The 15300-nt window shown below is 41.7% G+C and overlaps 1 protein-coding gene across 1 annotated transcript in view; it reads left to right on the forward strand.

The window, feature by feature from the left end:
* LOC121292851 (valosin containing protein) overlaps nucleotides 1-14068 on the forward strand; it is a 53959-nt gene extending 39891 nt beyond the window's left edge. Inside the window, exons 14-17 of the mRNA XM_041215346.1 lie at nucleotides 4153-4461; nucleotides 6844-6999; nucleotides 7124-7278; nucleotides 13534-14068. Coding sequence (XP_041071280.1) covers nucleotides 4153-4461; nucleotides 6844-6999; nucleotides 7124-7278; nucleotides 13534-13639 — 726 coding nt within the window. The 3' untranslated portion in view covers nucleotides 13640-14068. The remainder of the gene's footprint in view (nucleotides 1-4152; nucleotides 4462-6843; nucleotides 7000-7123; nucleotides 7279-13533) is intronic.
* Nucleotides 14069-15300: the final 1232 nt, after the last annotated feature.

A 15300-nucleotide genomic window follows, 5' to 3' on the forward strand; every position in this document is an offset into this window, starting at 1 on the left:
ACTGTACACAGTACTCCAGATATGGTCTCACCAGTGTCCTGCACAACTGAAGCATTCAACTCCCCTCGCAATAAACAATAACATTCTGTTAGCTTTCCTAATTTCTTGCTGTACCTGCATGCTAGCCTTTTGTGATTCATACACTAGAACATCCAAATCCCTTTGAATGTCAGAGCTCTGTAATCTCTCACCACTTAGATAATATGCTTTTTTATTCTTCCTGACAAAATGGACAATTTCACGTGTCCACGTACTCCATTTGCCAGATCTTTGCCCACTCACTTAACCTATCTACGTCCCTTTGTAGCCTCCTTTTGTCCTCTTCGCAACTTATTTTCCTTTGTGTCATGAGCAAATTTAACAACCATACCCTCGGCCCCTTCGTCCAAGTCATTTATATAAGTTGTAAAAAGTTGAGGCCCCAGCACTGATCCATGTGGCATACCACCTGTCACATCCTGCCGACCAGAAAAAGACCCATTTATAGCTGCTCCCTGCTTCCTGTGAGCTAGCCAATCTTCTATCCATGCCAATATGTTACCTCCAACACCATGAGCTTTTATTTTCTGCAATATCCTTTGGTGTGGCACCTTATCAAATGCCTTTTGAAAATCTGAATACCATGCATCCACCGTTTCCCCTTTGTCCACAGCACGACTCCTTCAGAGAACTCCAATAAATTGGTTAAACATGATTTCCCTTTCTCAAAACCATGTTGAGTCTACCGAATTGTCTTAAACCCTTCTAAGTGCCCTGCTATAACATCTTTAATAATAGCTTCTAACATTTTCCCTATGACAGATGTTAAGCTAATTGGCCTGTAGTTTCTTGTTTTCTGTCCCCCTCCCTTTTTGAATAAAGGAGTTAAATTTGCTATTTTCCAATCTAATGGAACTTTCCCCGAATCCGGGAAATTTTGAATAATTAAAATCAACGCATTAACTATCTCACTAGCCACTTTTTAAGAACCTAGGATGAAGTCCATCAGGACCCAGAGATTTGTCAGCCTGCAGCTCCAACAATTTGCTCAGTACCACTTCTCTGGTGATTGTAGTTTTCTTGAGTTCCTCCCTCCCTTCCACTTCCTGATTTAAAGCTCTTTCTGGGATGTTACTCTCTATAGTGAAGACCAATGTAATATACCTGTTCAATTCATCTGCCATCCCGTGCTCAAATTTTTCCCCCTTTTTTAACCTTTTTGTCATTCTGCCCAATCTTCTAACCTGGCGCCTGTTTTTGCGCTTTTTCTTTAAGTTTGATACAGCCTTTAACTTTTTTCATTAACCACGGACGGTAGTTCATCCTCTTGGATGTTTTTTTTCTCGTTGGAATGTATCTATTCTGTGTATTTTGAAATATCTCTTTTAAAAGTCTGCCACTGCATGTCTGTTGATCTATCCCTTAACCTTACTTGCCAGATCATTTTAGCCAGCTCTGCTTTCGTGCCCTCAATCGCCCTTTTTTAAGTTTGAAATACTAGCCTTGGACCCACTTGTCTTTTCTTCAAACTGAATGTAAAATTCAATCATATTATGATTGCTCCGACCTAGGGGTGCCTTCACTATGAGGTTATCAATTGATCCTGTTTCAGTGCACAATACCAGGTCTCTGGTTGTCTCTGAAGCAGAGTTGTGCTGACTCGAAATGTTAACTTTGTTTCTTTCTCCAGTGGAAAGACTTGCAGAGTTTTTCCTGCATTTTTTGTTTTTATTCCCAAATGTGATCCCTTGCCCCCACTATTTAGTTTAAACCCTTTCTACTTCCCTAGTTATGCAGCTCACTAGAATGCTAGCCCCAGCTCAGTTCAGGTGTAGACTGTCCCAACGGTACAGATCCCACTTTCCCCAGTACTGGTGCCAGTTCCCCTCAAACTGGAACCACTTCTCCTACACCAGTCTTTGAGCCACACATTAATTTCTCTAATCTTATTTGCCCTGTGCCACTTTGCACGTGGCTCAGGTAATAACCCAGAGGTTATTACCTCTGAGGTTTTTCTTCTTAATTTGGTGCCTAGCTTCTTATATTGGCTATGCAGAACCGCTTTCCTCGTCCTGCTTATGTTGTTGTACCTACATGGACCACGACAACTGGCTCCTCTCCCTCCCACTGTAAGGTCTTCTCCAGCTTTGAGCAAATGCCTTGAATCCCTGCACCGGGCAGGCAACACAGCCATTTGGACTCTCGTTCTTAGCTGCAAAGAACAGTGTCAATCCCTCTCACTATACTGTCCCTACTACCACTAGATTCCCTTTTGCTCCCCCCCACTTGAATGGCTTCCTGTACCACAGTGCATGGTCAGTCAGCTCATTCACCCTGCTGCCCCCACTCGCATCCAAACAAGCTGAAAGAACCCCAGTCCTGTTGGACAGTTCAGAGGCTGCTTTGCTGCCCTGTGGGTCCCCTTACCTGCCTCACTTGCAGTCACACCCTCCTGACCCTGGGCACTGACCAAATCAGAAGACCCTATCCTAAAGGGTGTGACTGCTTCCTGGTATAAAGTATCCGGGTAACTTGCCCCCTCCCTGATGTGTCGCAGTGTCTGCAGCTTGCCCTCCAGCTCAGTGACTCTGAGCTGCAGTGACTCTGAGCTGAAGTTCCTGAAACCATGCACACTTACTGCAGGTGTGTTTGCCCTGGATCACACTGATATCCAGGAGCTCCCACATGCTGCAGCCATCACATAGCGCCTGTCCTGCTATCCTCATATGCTTTAATTAACTACTTAATTATTTAATTCAATTCTTTATTTTCTTTTATGTAATTTATTAATCTTACCACAAATTCCTGTACTACTTTAAACCTTTGGAATAGAATAGACCTTAACCATTCGCCAGATACTTATCAGATACTCACCAAACAGCTAGCTTCTTCCCATATAGTAAAGAACCAATTCCTACAGGATGAAAAAGTTAGAAAAAGCACGGGAGCACCTCCTTCTTCATTTCATTTAATACTCTCAACTCACCAGACTCCAGCACTCCGTTCAAGGTCACACTGAGATGCCTGACTTTATATGTCCTGAAACTAAAAAGACTAGCTGAGCTCAGGTGCAGAAAAACCAGTTCGAACTCATTTCCTTAATTAACTATCAACTGTTGGTCCCTAGGGGATAGCTAATATCGCTTATATCTCCCTGCTTGGGCCCCTGGGTAAGTTTAGAATTTAAATAACACTTTCAGTTAAATACAAACAATGTTAGATTTTTAGAAAGAGATTTAAGATTCCCTCATCACATCAAACACCAACACTCTGTTCAAGGTCACACTCCACTTGCCATCTCCAACAAGAGAGAATCTTAACTACCTTACCTTTACATTGCCATTGCTCAATCCCTTAGCATCAACATCCTGGGGATGGACCAGAGCCATGGACCAGAAACCTAATTGTATCGTCAAATAAATTATGTGGCTGCAGGAGCAAATCAGAGGCTGGGAATTCTGCCATGAGTAACTCTGACTCCTGACTCCCCAAAGCCTGTCCACATCTACAAGGCACAAGTCAAGGCTGTGATGGAATACTCTCCATGTGTCTGCGTGAGTGTAGCTTCAACAACACTCACCATCCTGGACAAAACAGTCTGTTTATTAGGCACTCTACCATCTTAAATATTCACTCCCTCCACTGCTGGCACCTTTGCAGTGCATCTTGTAGGTGTCATACAATAATGCGCCAAGGTTCCTTTGACAGCATTTGCAAACCCATGACCTCTACCGTGACTTCTAGAAGAAAAGGGCGGCAGGTACATGTGAATGCCACCTGCAAGGTACCCTCAGCAAGTAGCACACCATCCTGACTTGGAAATATAACGCTGATTCTCTGCTGTTGCTGGTTCAGAACCCTTCCTCTTTAACAGCACTGTTGGGTGTATCTAAGCCACATGGGCTGCAGCGGTTCAGAAGGCAGCTTGCCATTGTTTCAAGGGTAATGAGGGCTGGCCATAAATGCTGGCCTTGCCAGCAATGCCCACATCCCATGAATGCATAAAAACCCCGGTAATTTCCTGTAGAATATATTTCTAAAAGAGCATTGATCTTTATGTTAAATAATTGCTTATGTTAAACCTAGTGTATCACCAAACCCAAATGTTCTCTAACTAGTCTTTGTTTAAATGAACACACAACATATATGGCAATCCTCTATATTATTTTTCAGGCCCGTCAAGCTGCCCCTTGTGTACTGTTCTTTGATGAACTGGATTCCATTGCTAAGGCTCGCGGTGGCAATATTGGTGATGGTGGTGGCGCTGCTGATCGTGTTATTAACCAGATCCTGACTGAAATGGATGGTATGTCCACCAAAAAGAATGTCTTTATCATTGGCGCTACTAATCGTCCTGATATTATTGACCCTGCAATTTTGCGCCCTGGACGCCTTGACCAACTGATTTACATCCCACTGCCTGATGAAAAATCTCGTGGCGCTATTCTGAAAGCTAACTTGAGGAAGTCACCTATTGCAAAGGCAAGTATGGTTTTTGTTTCTTCTAAAATTTAAACTTTTAATGCCGTTTGGCATCAGACATTAGAATGGGCATGTTGGACTGTGAAGGTTAAGTTTCAAGAGCAAATAATGTATTGTACTTTTTTTACTTGGAGTAATGCAGCACTGAGAAGCTGTTATCGCTAAGGCTAGTAACTTGTTGGATTGTAATGTCCTTTGAGAAATCTTTAGATTTTTATAAACTATGATTGGAAGCATGGGGCAGAATTTTGCCCTCGGCTTGGCGGCCGGCGGGCAGCCGACCCCCGCCACTGAAACGGGGCCTGCTGCCATTTTAAGTGGGCGGGCCAATTAAGGCCCGCCCAGTGGCATCCCTGATGGGAAGTGCTAAGCGCTTCCTGTGCTGGGGGGGGGAGGGATTCCTCATCTGGCAGCGTGTGCTCTTTCACACATATGCGCGAAGGAATGCACTTCTCCCTGTGGCAAAGTCCTGTCTCAGGGAGAATACTGACAGTGGTAAAAATTTTAAAAATAGAAACATTAAAAAATTATTCATATGTCCCCTCATGTGACAATGTCACAAGAGATGGGATATGTTAATAAAAACACACAAACTTTATTATTTTTGTACAAAACGGACATGAAACTTCATCCCGCCAGTGGATGAAGTTTCATGAATAATCAGAAGCCCACTGGGGCTCCTGGCCTGCCCGCCAGCCTTAAGGTTGGCCAAGCAGGTCTTTAAGTACTTTAACTAACCTGTCAATGGCCTTAATTGGCCATTGACAGGTCGGCGGGCGGACAGCTGATTTCGGTGTCCGCCCGCCTTCCTAAAAATTTAAATGGCCCTGGACGACATCGGGGATTCCTCCCGACGTCATCCCGCGTCATTTTCCCCTCGGCGACCGGGCCCCACCCCCCAAATCGCTGAGGGGAAAATCCTGCCATGATTTTGTTTGAATTTGCATGTTTTTTTAACAAAAAATTATCTGGGTTATATAGAATATACAGCACTTAAAAACAGGTCGCTTGACTGAATCGGTCCATGCTGATGTTATGCTTCACCTAATGATCAACGGAGCCTTCTATTCCCTTCCCCTTACATGCATATTTAGCCTTCCCTTAAAAGCACCTATACTATTTACTTCAACTGCTTCCATGTTTTCTCACCACTTGCTGGGTAAAAAAATTCCTTCTGAATCCTCTATTTGATTCCTTGGTGGCTATCTTATATTGATGGCCTCTAATTTTGCTCTTTCCCACAAGTGACAGCGTACACTTTCTATCTACTCTATCAACCTTTCATAATTTTAAAGATCTCTATTAAGTTACCTGTCAGCCTATGCCCTTGAAGAGAAAGGAGACCCAACCTATCAACATAAATATAACCTTGCATTTCTAGTACCACCTTTGTAAATCTTTTTTACACCCTCTCCAGTGCATCTATATCTTTCTTTATAATGAGGTGACCAGAAATGTACACAGTACTCCCAAATGTGGTTTAACCAATGTTTGATAAATTTAGCTTCTCTGCTTTTCATTACTCTCCCTCTAGAAATAAACCTTATGGCATTACTGACCCGCATCACTGCTTAGTGTGATTTGTGTGTTTGTACTGCTAGTTCCTTTGGCTCCTCTACCCCAATAAGAATCTTTTCCAAGTAATATATGACATTTTTCTAACCAAAATATAAGACCTCTCACTTATTTGTGTAAATTTTCATGAACCTGGCTTTTAGGAAACATGATTTTTACTATGGTTGCTATGTAATTTTTGACATATTTTTCCTTATCCAATTAGCAACCCTACTTATAGCACATGGTGTTCAACCTTTAATAGTTTATCTGCTTTAGGGCTATTCTTACTCAGGTGGTTTCTTGGAACTAAATTGGAGCAGATATGACCTTTTGAGCACCTGATAGGGTTTCTTTACAATAAGATTGCTGGTATTTAAGTATAGGTACAGTGTTTCAAATCTGGCTATGCAAAAATCGGAGTTGCCGAAAAACTGGACATTTTTAGAATGTGCCATGCAGCAAGTTTAATTGAGCAAAATTTAAAAACACTAACTTGCCAGTTGGCGTAATGTGGCACTGTATCATTATCCGCTTTATTGCTTCTGTGTTGGTCTCTTCCTGTGCTCTTAGCAAACACCTGACCTTGCTTGACCCAAACTACCCAACCCAAAATACAGCATGACCTCAGTTTTGAGATTCTGTATTCTGAAATGTATTTTATTGAGCTTTTAGCATGGAACATTACAATATGAACAAAATTGTGATAAATACAAACAATATACAAGGCTAACTGTATAGCTTGGCAATTGAATACAGAAATTAGACTCTCAAATAAAGAGCAACACTTGCCAAGTACCCCAGTTAACATATATAATTTCTTTGTAGGAAGTTGATTTGGAGTATTTGGCTAAGACCACCAATGGGTTTTCTGGAGCTGATTTGACTGAAATCTGTCAACGAGCTTGTAAACTTGCAATCAGAGAATCTATTGAAAGTGAGATCAGGCGAGAACGTGAAAGACAGGGCAATCCTTCGGCCATGGTAAGTGTATGATTAGCATTGTGCTAATTAAATTTTAAACATCTGATCTGGTTTATTCTAAAACAGTTATTGGCTTCTGTTTTTTAAATTACGCTCACTAATACCTAAATGGCTTTAAATGAAGGAGGTTGAAGAAGACGATCCAGTTCCTGAAATACGCAAGGACCATTTTGAGGAAGCTATGCGCTATGCACGCCGATCCGTCAGTGACAATGATATTCGAAAATATGAAATGTTTGCACAAACACTGCAGCAGAGTCGTGGATTTGGCAGTTTCAGGCAAGTTCTTTTGTATCTTTCATTGTCATTTGTTTGAAGATTAACATGCTGGAGGTTTCTTTGGTGTACCTTAAAAGTTTTTTCTTAAACTGCAAATAATGTAGTTATATCATTGGCAGGTGGTCATGACAAAAAAAAATTATTGTATGCTGATTTGCTTTTGTTGAGCTATTTTAACTTGCGTAATGCTTTTTTAAAACTTTTAACAAGTCATTTAAGAAAAATGCATTCAATATCGGTAACAGTTTCCCCTATTTTAGCTAAAGTTGTTTGCAGTGTATGTTAGGGGTGCCTTCTCGCTGACCTGTATCATCAGTGTGCGGTGATGCAGCTATACTCCAGTAAGTCCCTGTGTAAAGTCGCCCTGTTTAAATCGTTCCACTGTAAAATTGGTCAGTTAATAAGGCCTGTATTCTTGTTTAGAATTGGGAGTTTTGTTTTAACGCTGTTTTGCGCTGGGTCTGACAAGTTGCGTGATCCGATCGGCACCATTTGGATTGGCCTCAACCGCTTCCCGACCTCCCTCCCACCACCGAACCTCCCTCTCGCCATTGACCCCTGCAACCCTCCAGCTTGAAGCTGCTCTTCCTGCCTCTCACTGCTCATCTCATGAGGCTTCGCTCATAGCAAGGGCTCAGGGGACAGAGGCATGAGTGTTGGTGAGCCGAAGCTAAGTAGAAAGAGTCAGCATATTTCTTTTATATTTTTAAATTTATTTCATTTTAAAAGTTATTTTGTTTACGAGAAAGAGAAATTAGCAGTGTGAAGTATTTCAGATTACAGGGTATAATGTTTTTTTTTGATGAGAAAGGTCCCATAGAACCTAACTACATGTTTTAATGAGAAAATCTGATGAGCTTAATGTTGGTTCATTTAAAGTTGCACTCTTCAGGAATGCAACTACAATGTTAAGCAAGGACTTACTGTTAAAATGTAGCCTGAGTCCAGATTGGACCAGACATATTGCAGTGAGACTTCCAGGAAAAGATGGTCTCGCTCTACCTCACTTTGGAGTCCATCTAGACCTTAACACTTAACTTGCAAGTTTAATTTGGTGTGAAACTACTTCACAAAGTACTAAAATTGAAATGGAAATGCACCAAAAGTGAACAATTTTTTATTGTTAGCTCCAGTAGGCAAGAGTCAAATTTCCAATCAGTTTCATTTTTGTTTTTGCTACAAATTTAATACTATACATGATGCATCTTTTAATTCAGTTTGTTCTTGCATATTATAAAAAGAGGTAACCTAGTGGTCTATACCTATTGGAGTTTAGAAGAATGAGAGGTGATCTTATTGAAATATATAAGATCCTGAGGGTACTTGACAGGGCATAGTGGTATTGTCACCGGACTGGCATTCTAGAGACCCAGGATAATGCTCTGGGGACCCAGGTTCGACTCCCACCACGGCCGTTGATGAAATTTGAAGTCAATAAAAAAAAACTGGAATTAAAAGTCTGATGATGACCATGAAACCATTGCCGATTGTCGTAAAAATCCATCTGGTTCACTAATGCCCTTTAGGGAAGGAAATCTGCCGTCTTCACCTGGTCTGGCCTCCATGTGAATGTGGTTAACTCTTAAATGCCCTCAGAACAAGGGCATTTAGGGATGGGCAATAAATGCTGACCTAGCCAGCAACACCCACGTCCCATGAACGAATAAATTTTTAAAAATCGGGAGGAATTTTCTACTCACCAGGGAGACTAGCAGCAGGGGACACATTCTAAGAATAAGAGGCCTCCCATTTAAGGTGGAGGTGAGAATTTCTTTCTCTCAGAAGGTCGTTAGTATGTGGAATTCTTTTCCCCAGAGAGCAGTGAAGGCTGGATCATTGAATTTATTCAAGGCAGAGTTAAACAGATTTTTGATGGACTTGGGAGTCAGGAGTTATGTGGGTGGGATGGGGGCGGGTGCGGAGGAGCAGACAGGAAAGCGGAACTGAGATCACAACCAGCTCAACCATGATTTTATTCAATGATGGAGCAGGATCGAAGGGTTGAATGGCCTACTTCTGCTCCTAAGTCCTATGTTCCTAGTAGTTCTGGTGCAATAGTAATTGAGCTCCTGAGTCCAAACCCCACCATGGCAAGGAAAGAAAAGTAACCATGATATGTTGCTGGATTGTCATCAGATCTCACTGGTTCCTCCAGGGGATGGCGTCTGCCAACATGGGCTGGCCTACATGCGACTTCAATCTCAAATTCTGTGGCTGACTCGTTTTTGCAATTGGAGCTGCTACGTCCCAACAATAAATGCAGACATTGTTGTCCATATCTCAGAAACAAATTTATAAAGCAAGATTTTATGTAAACCTCTTGTTAAAGATTTTTGGTATCTGGTATAATATGTGCAGTTATTTCATAGTCATAGAGGTCTACAGCACAGAAAAAGGCCCATCGAGTCTGCACCGGTCAAACAATTACCTAACTATTCTAATCCCATTTTCCAGCACTAGGCCCTTGTAAGCCATGGCATCGCAAGTGCACATCCAATTACTTCTTAAATGTTATGAGGGTTTCTGCCTCTACCACTCTTTCAGGCAGATTGTTCCAGATTCCCACCACCCTCTGGGTGAAAATTTTTTTCCACGCATCCCTTCTAAACTGCCTGCCCCTTACCTTAAATCAATTCCCCTGGTTATTGATCCCTCCACCAAGGGGAAAAGTTCCTTCCTGTCTACTCTATCTATGCCTCTCATAATTTTATACACTTCAATCATGTTCCCCCTCAATCTCCTCTGCTCCAGGGAAAATAACCCCAGTCTATCCAATCTCTCCTCATAACTAAAACTCTCCATCCAGGGATAGAACAACTGGAAAGGTGAGGCCGAGGGTGGATGCAGGGCCAGGGATAAGGCTGAGTGCTTAAGTGGCTAGGCGTGGATGACAGCTGAGGCAGAGACCTGGGAGCTCTGGGGTTGGAACTGGTGAGGCTCAAGAGTGGAAACAAGGAAGAGGTGCAAGGTTGAAGCTGAGGGAGGTAGCAAGGGAGAGGGGTCAGGCTGAAGGCAGATGCACAGGAGAGAGGCAAGGCTAAAGCCAAAGCAGGGGAGAAGGGCGAGGCTAAGGCTGATGGAGAGGGCTGAGGCTAAAGCTGATGGCAGAGGCCGGGAAGAGGGACAAGGCATTAGCCGAGGGCAGATGCAGGGGAGAGGGGGCAAGGCTAAAGCCGAGGGCAGAAGCAGGGGAAAGGGGCGAGGCTAAAGTTGACGGCAGAATCTGGGTAGAGGGACGAGGCTGAAGCCGAGAGCAGTAACAGGGGAGGGGCGAGGCCAAAAGCGGGGAGAGAAACTCGCATTGAAAGATCGTGGATGGATTGTTTGTAATTTTCCAAAAATCTCTAGATTCTGAAACGGTTCCATCAGATTAGAAAATAGCGAATGTAACTCCTCTATTGAAGAAAGGAGGGAGACAAAGCAAGAAACTATAGCCCAGTTAGCCTGACGTCTGTCATAGGGAAATTGGCAGAATCTATTATTAAGGAGGTTATATCAGGGCACTTAGAAAATCTTAATGCAAACGTTCAGAGTCAACATGGTTTTGTGAAAGGGAGATCGTGTTTAACTAATTTATTAGAGTTCTTTGAGGATGTAACAACCAAGGTGGAAAAAGAGGAACCTGTAGATGTGGTGGACTTGAAATTTCAAAAGGAGTTTGATAAGATGCCACATCAAAAGTAGATCTCGTGGTATAGACGGTAATATATTAGTATGGATAGAGGATTGGTTAACTAATAGGAAGTAGAGAGTAGGATTAATGGATCATTTTCAACTTGCACGCTGTGACAAGTGGTGTACCAGAGGGATCAGTGCTGCAGCCTCAACTATTTACAATCTATATAAATGACTTGGATCAAGGCCTCGAATGTATGGTTGCTAAATTAGCTGATGACACAAAGTTAGGTAGGAGAGTAAATTGTGAGGAGTACGTAAGGAGCCTGCAAAGGGACATAAATAGATTAAGTGATTGGGCAAAGATTTGGCTAATGGAGTAAAATGTGGGAAAACTTGTCCACTTTGGCAGGAAGAATAGAAAAGCAGTATATTTGAATGGAGTGAGATTGCAGAACTCTGCAGTGCAGAGAGATCTGGGTCATGAATCACAAAAGGCTAGTATGCAGGTATACCAAGTGATTAGTAAGGCAAATGAAATGTTGTTTATTGCAAGGGCCATGGAATATAAGAGTAAGGAAGCTTTGCTACAGTTGTACAGGCTTTGGTGAAAACACATCTGAAGTACTGTGTACAGTTTTGCTCTCCTTACTTAAAGAAGGATATAATTGCATTAGAAGCAGTGCAGAGAAGGTTCACTCGACTGATTTCCTGATTTGAATGGGTTATCTTGCGAGGGAAGGTTGGACACATTGGGCCTGTGTGGTTTGGAGTTTAGGTGATTGAGTGGTGGTCTTATTGAAACAAATAAGATTTTGAGAGGACTTGACAGGGTGGATGTTAACCCTTAGAGAGAGACTAGAACTAGGGCGGACAGTTTAAAAATAAGGGGTCCCCCTTTTGAGAAGGAGATGAGAGAATTTTTCTCTGCAAGTAATTAGTCTATGGAATTCTATTCCCGAGGGAGCAGTGGAGGCAGGATCATTTTAATATTTTTAAGGCTGAGTTACAGATTCTGATTGACAAGGGAGTCATGCCACAATCAGATCAGCCATGATCTTATGGCAGAGCAGACTTGAGGGCCAAATGCCCTAATTCTCTTAATTCGTATGTATGATGTCACAGCACGGGAATGTTACAGTTAAATATGTAATTTAATTCACCAATAACAAACTTGATCAAGTAATTAAGCTCAGTTGATTAAATAAATCACCTTTAATTAATTAAATAAACAAATATTAGATACGGATGACAGTCAAGAAGTGTACCACTACTCAGCATGTGAGAGTTTGTGGAGAGCAACATGATTCTGAACAATCGCATATGCAATAAGTGGAGGAAAGTATGCATCACCACATCTGGTGGGTCTGTTCTGTCACTGGGATATGTCCAGGGATTATAATGGTGTCAGGATAGGGGTTTGACTGGTGGGTCCTGAGACGATGTTTCCCTTGACTGGAGAGTCTAGAACTAAGGGTCAAGTCACAAATCTACTAAATCAACAAAACATGCTGGGTAGCTGCTCACATGTTGAGCCAAAGAAACATGGAATGTCTTTAGAATCATAGAATGGTTACAGCACAGATGGAGGATATTCAGCCTGTCCAGTCCATGCCGACTTTGTGAGAACAGCTCACCTAGCTCCATTCTCTCTCCCTATCCCCATAGCCCCGCAAATTTTCTCTTGCTGCACTTTCCCAGTAGCCCCACAAATTTTTCTCTTCAGATAATTATCCAGTTTCCTTTTGAAGGTCAGGATTGAATTTGCCTCCACCACATTCTCAGGCAGTTTTCAGATCCTAATTGTTTGCTGCATTAAAAAGTTTTTTCACATATTGTCTTTGGTTCTTTTGTCTTTCACTTTAACTCGGTATCCTCTGGTTCTTGACCCAGCCCCAGTGCCATCAGTTTCTCCCTATCTGTTCTGTTCAGACCCCTCATGATTTTGAACACCTCCATCAAATTTCCTTTCAACCTTCCCTTCTCTAAGGACAGCCCAGCTTCTTCAATCTACCCAAGTAACTGAAAACCCCTCTTTTCTGCTTCCTCTCTAATGCCATCACATCCTTCCTTAAGGGTGGTACCCACAATTGGGCACACTACTGCAATTCCGGTTGAATCAGTGTTTCTAGTGGTTCATATTACTTGTATTAGCATCATCTTCAAACAAAGGAGCAAAAAATCTGACCACTATTGAGGGACTCTGAACATGACTGAGATCAACTGTACTGCCACTGGTTGATTAGCACACGAACATTTACTAAGTTCCCCAATGAAGAATGGACACTTGACTGGAAGTACCATTTATGTGAGTCACCACCTTTGGAAGATGGGTAAAGCTGAATGTTGGGTGAGAGAAATCAACCTGAGCAAGCGTAACCTGAATCAATTTATCTTTATCAATATACTAAATAGTGCTAACCACATGTAGTTTGGTTTGGTTTAGAAACATTTGTTTTGGGTAAGGTAGAACCATGTTTCCTTCTAATTTTATCAGATAGGTGCGAATAAAATCCATGTGTTGCTTAATTTTCAGTATTTCTGAAAGCCTTCATACTCATAAAAAGTCAGTTTGTTCAGCAATTACATGTGCAAAATAGATTTTAACATTGTGGTTAACATTGCCTCTACTACTTGCAGATTCCCATCTAGTAGCCAAGCAGGTGCAGGACCAAGCCAAGGAACTGGAGGAGGAAGTGGTGGAAACATGTTCAGTGAAGACAATGATGATGATCTGTATGGTTAAACATACATTTGTGGACCAAATTTGACCAGGCCAAGTTGTACAATTTCCATTTCTTGGACTGTTGCTTTTCTTTTCCTCCCCTTCAGTCCAGTCTGAGAAGCATGTGCGGCTTTCAATAACCTGGTTACAGGGGTTTCTTCTAAGAACCTATTCTTGATGTTGGATGTGAAGTTATAACTGTTAAATCACTGCAGAGTAGTCTATGACTACCTTCTGGGAAACTTCTGTTCTAATTGATGAGGCAGAATCAGCAGCTTTTGCAGTGAGTATAACTGTAGCCTGAAAACAAATACAAAATGCTTATGGAACTTCATTTTTTTTATTTCAGTAGGTGACATGATAAATGTATACGTTTGAACGAGATGAGATTTGAAATGTTAAGGAACTTGATATGAACTGATAATAAAATCTGAATTGTTGCACCTCCAATAATGAATTGTGTGTCGCCTGAATTTTATGCTGCAATTTCAGGCTAAGCCATATAAATGATTCATGAAAAACATTTTACATGGTCTGTTTACAGTTTCTGACCTGGTGCAGGGTAAAATATTATTTTCTATGTGTTGCATTATGCTTACTGTTGACCTTTTGAAGGGGCAGTAATCATCTATGGCTTTTAAACTGAAAAAGAAATAGTGATTTCAAGCAGTGGTAAAAATACTTCTAATACTTCATTGCATATTTAACATTCTAAGCAGAACTGATTTGAATGCTTGTGAACAAAATCATTTTTTAAACCATAGCAATATTTTGTTAAACTGGATGAATTCTGGCTATATAAGTATCTCTTTATACCTAGCATCTAAAACAACTTTTGATGACAGGTATACAGTAGTCTAGTAAGCTCCATTGGAACATTTGCTACAGCTTAAATTGAGATTTTTTTCCTTTTTAAAACATAAGTAGAACCTGAAAACTGTTCAATGGATTCATTACAAGTAAGCAAAAAATCTCAACCTGGATTCAGTTTCTCTGAAGATAGTTTAGCCTGCACCAGAGTTGAGACTTTTAGATGGTTTATTAACCTTGAAACTTCCTGAATGCTCTCCATCAACCTCTGGAGTTCCTCCCTACACAACTCCTACTTGTTCAAAACTCTGCTATCCATATCCTGTTCCACTTATCCATTACCACTACCCATGGTGACCTCCAAGGCTTGCCATCTCTCAACACCTAAATTCAAAATCCTTATCTTTGCTTGCATTCCTCGATGGTCTATATCCTTAACCAAAGACATTCCTGGTCTTCTGTGTTTTCAGGAAATTCACTTGGCAGCCCATGTATCAAGTTTAAACATCCACTCCACATCCACCGTGTGTACTAGCTACAGTGTGTACGGCAGCCAATTGCCATGGCCTCGTTGGCAGCATCTCGCCAACCTGCAACCTCCATTACCAAGAAGGACAAGGGTACCAGGAGCATGAGAACTCAGTCACTTCCAGGTTCCCCACCAAGTCACACATCAGTGTCCACTTAGACATGCATGGCTGTTCCTTCCGTCACTGGGTCAATAGTCCCAACATAACAGTGGTACCACAAGAACTACAGTTCAAGAAGGTGGCCACCACTTTCTCGAGGGCAGCTATTAATGGGTACCTGTAGTGACAAATGATAAATAAAATTCTGACAGTTAAGTATTATCCAAGTACTTCGAAAGTTTG

The sequence above is a fragment of the Carcharodon carcharias genome, chromosome 1 (assembly GCF_017639515.1).
Source record: "Carcharodon carcharias isolate sCarCar2 chromosome 1, sCarCar2.pri, whole genome shotgun sequence".
NCBI lineage: Eukaryota > Metazoa > Chordata > Chondrichthyes > Lamniformes > Lamnidae > Carcharodon > Carcharodon carcharias.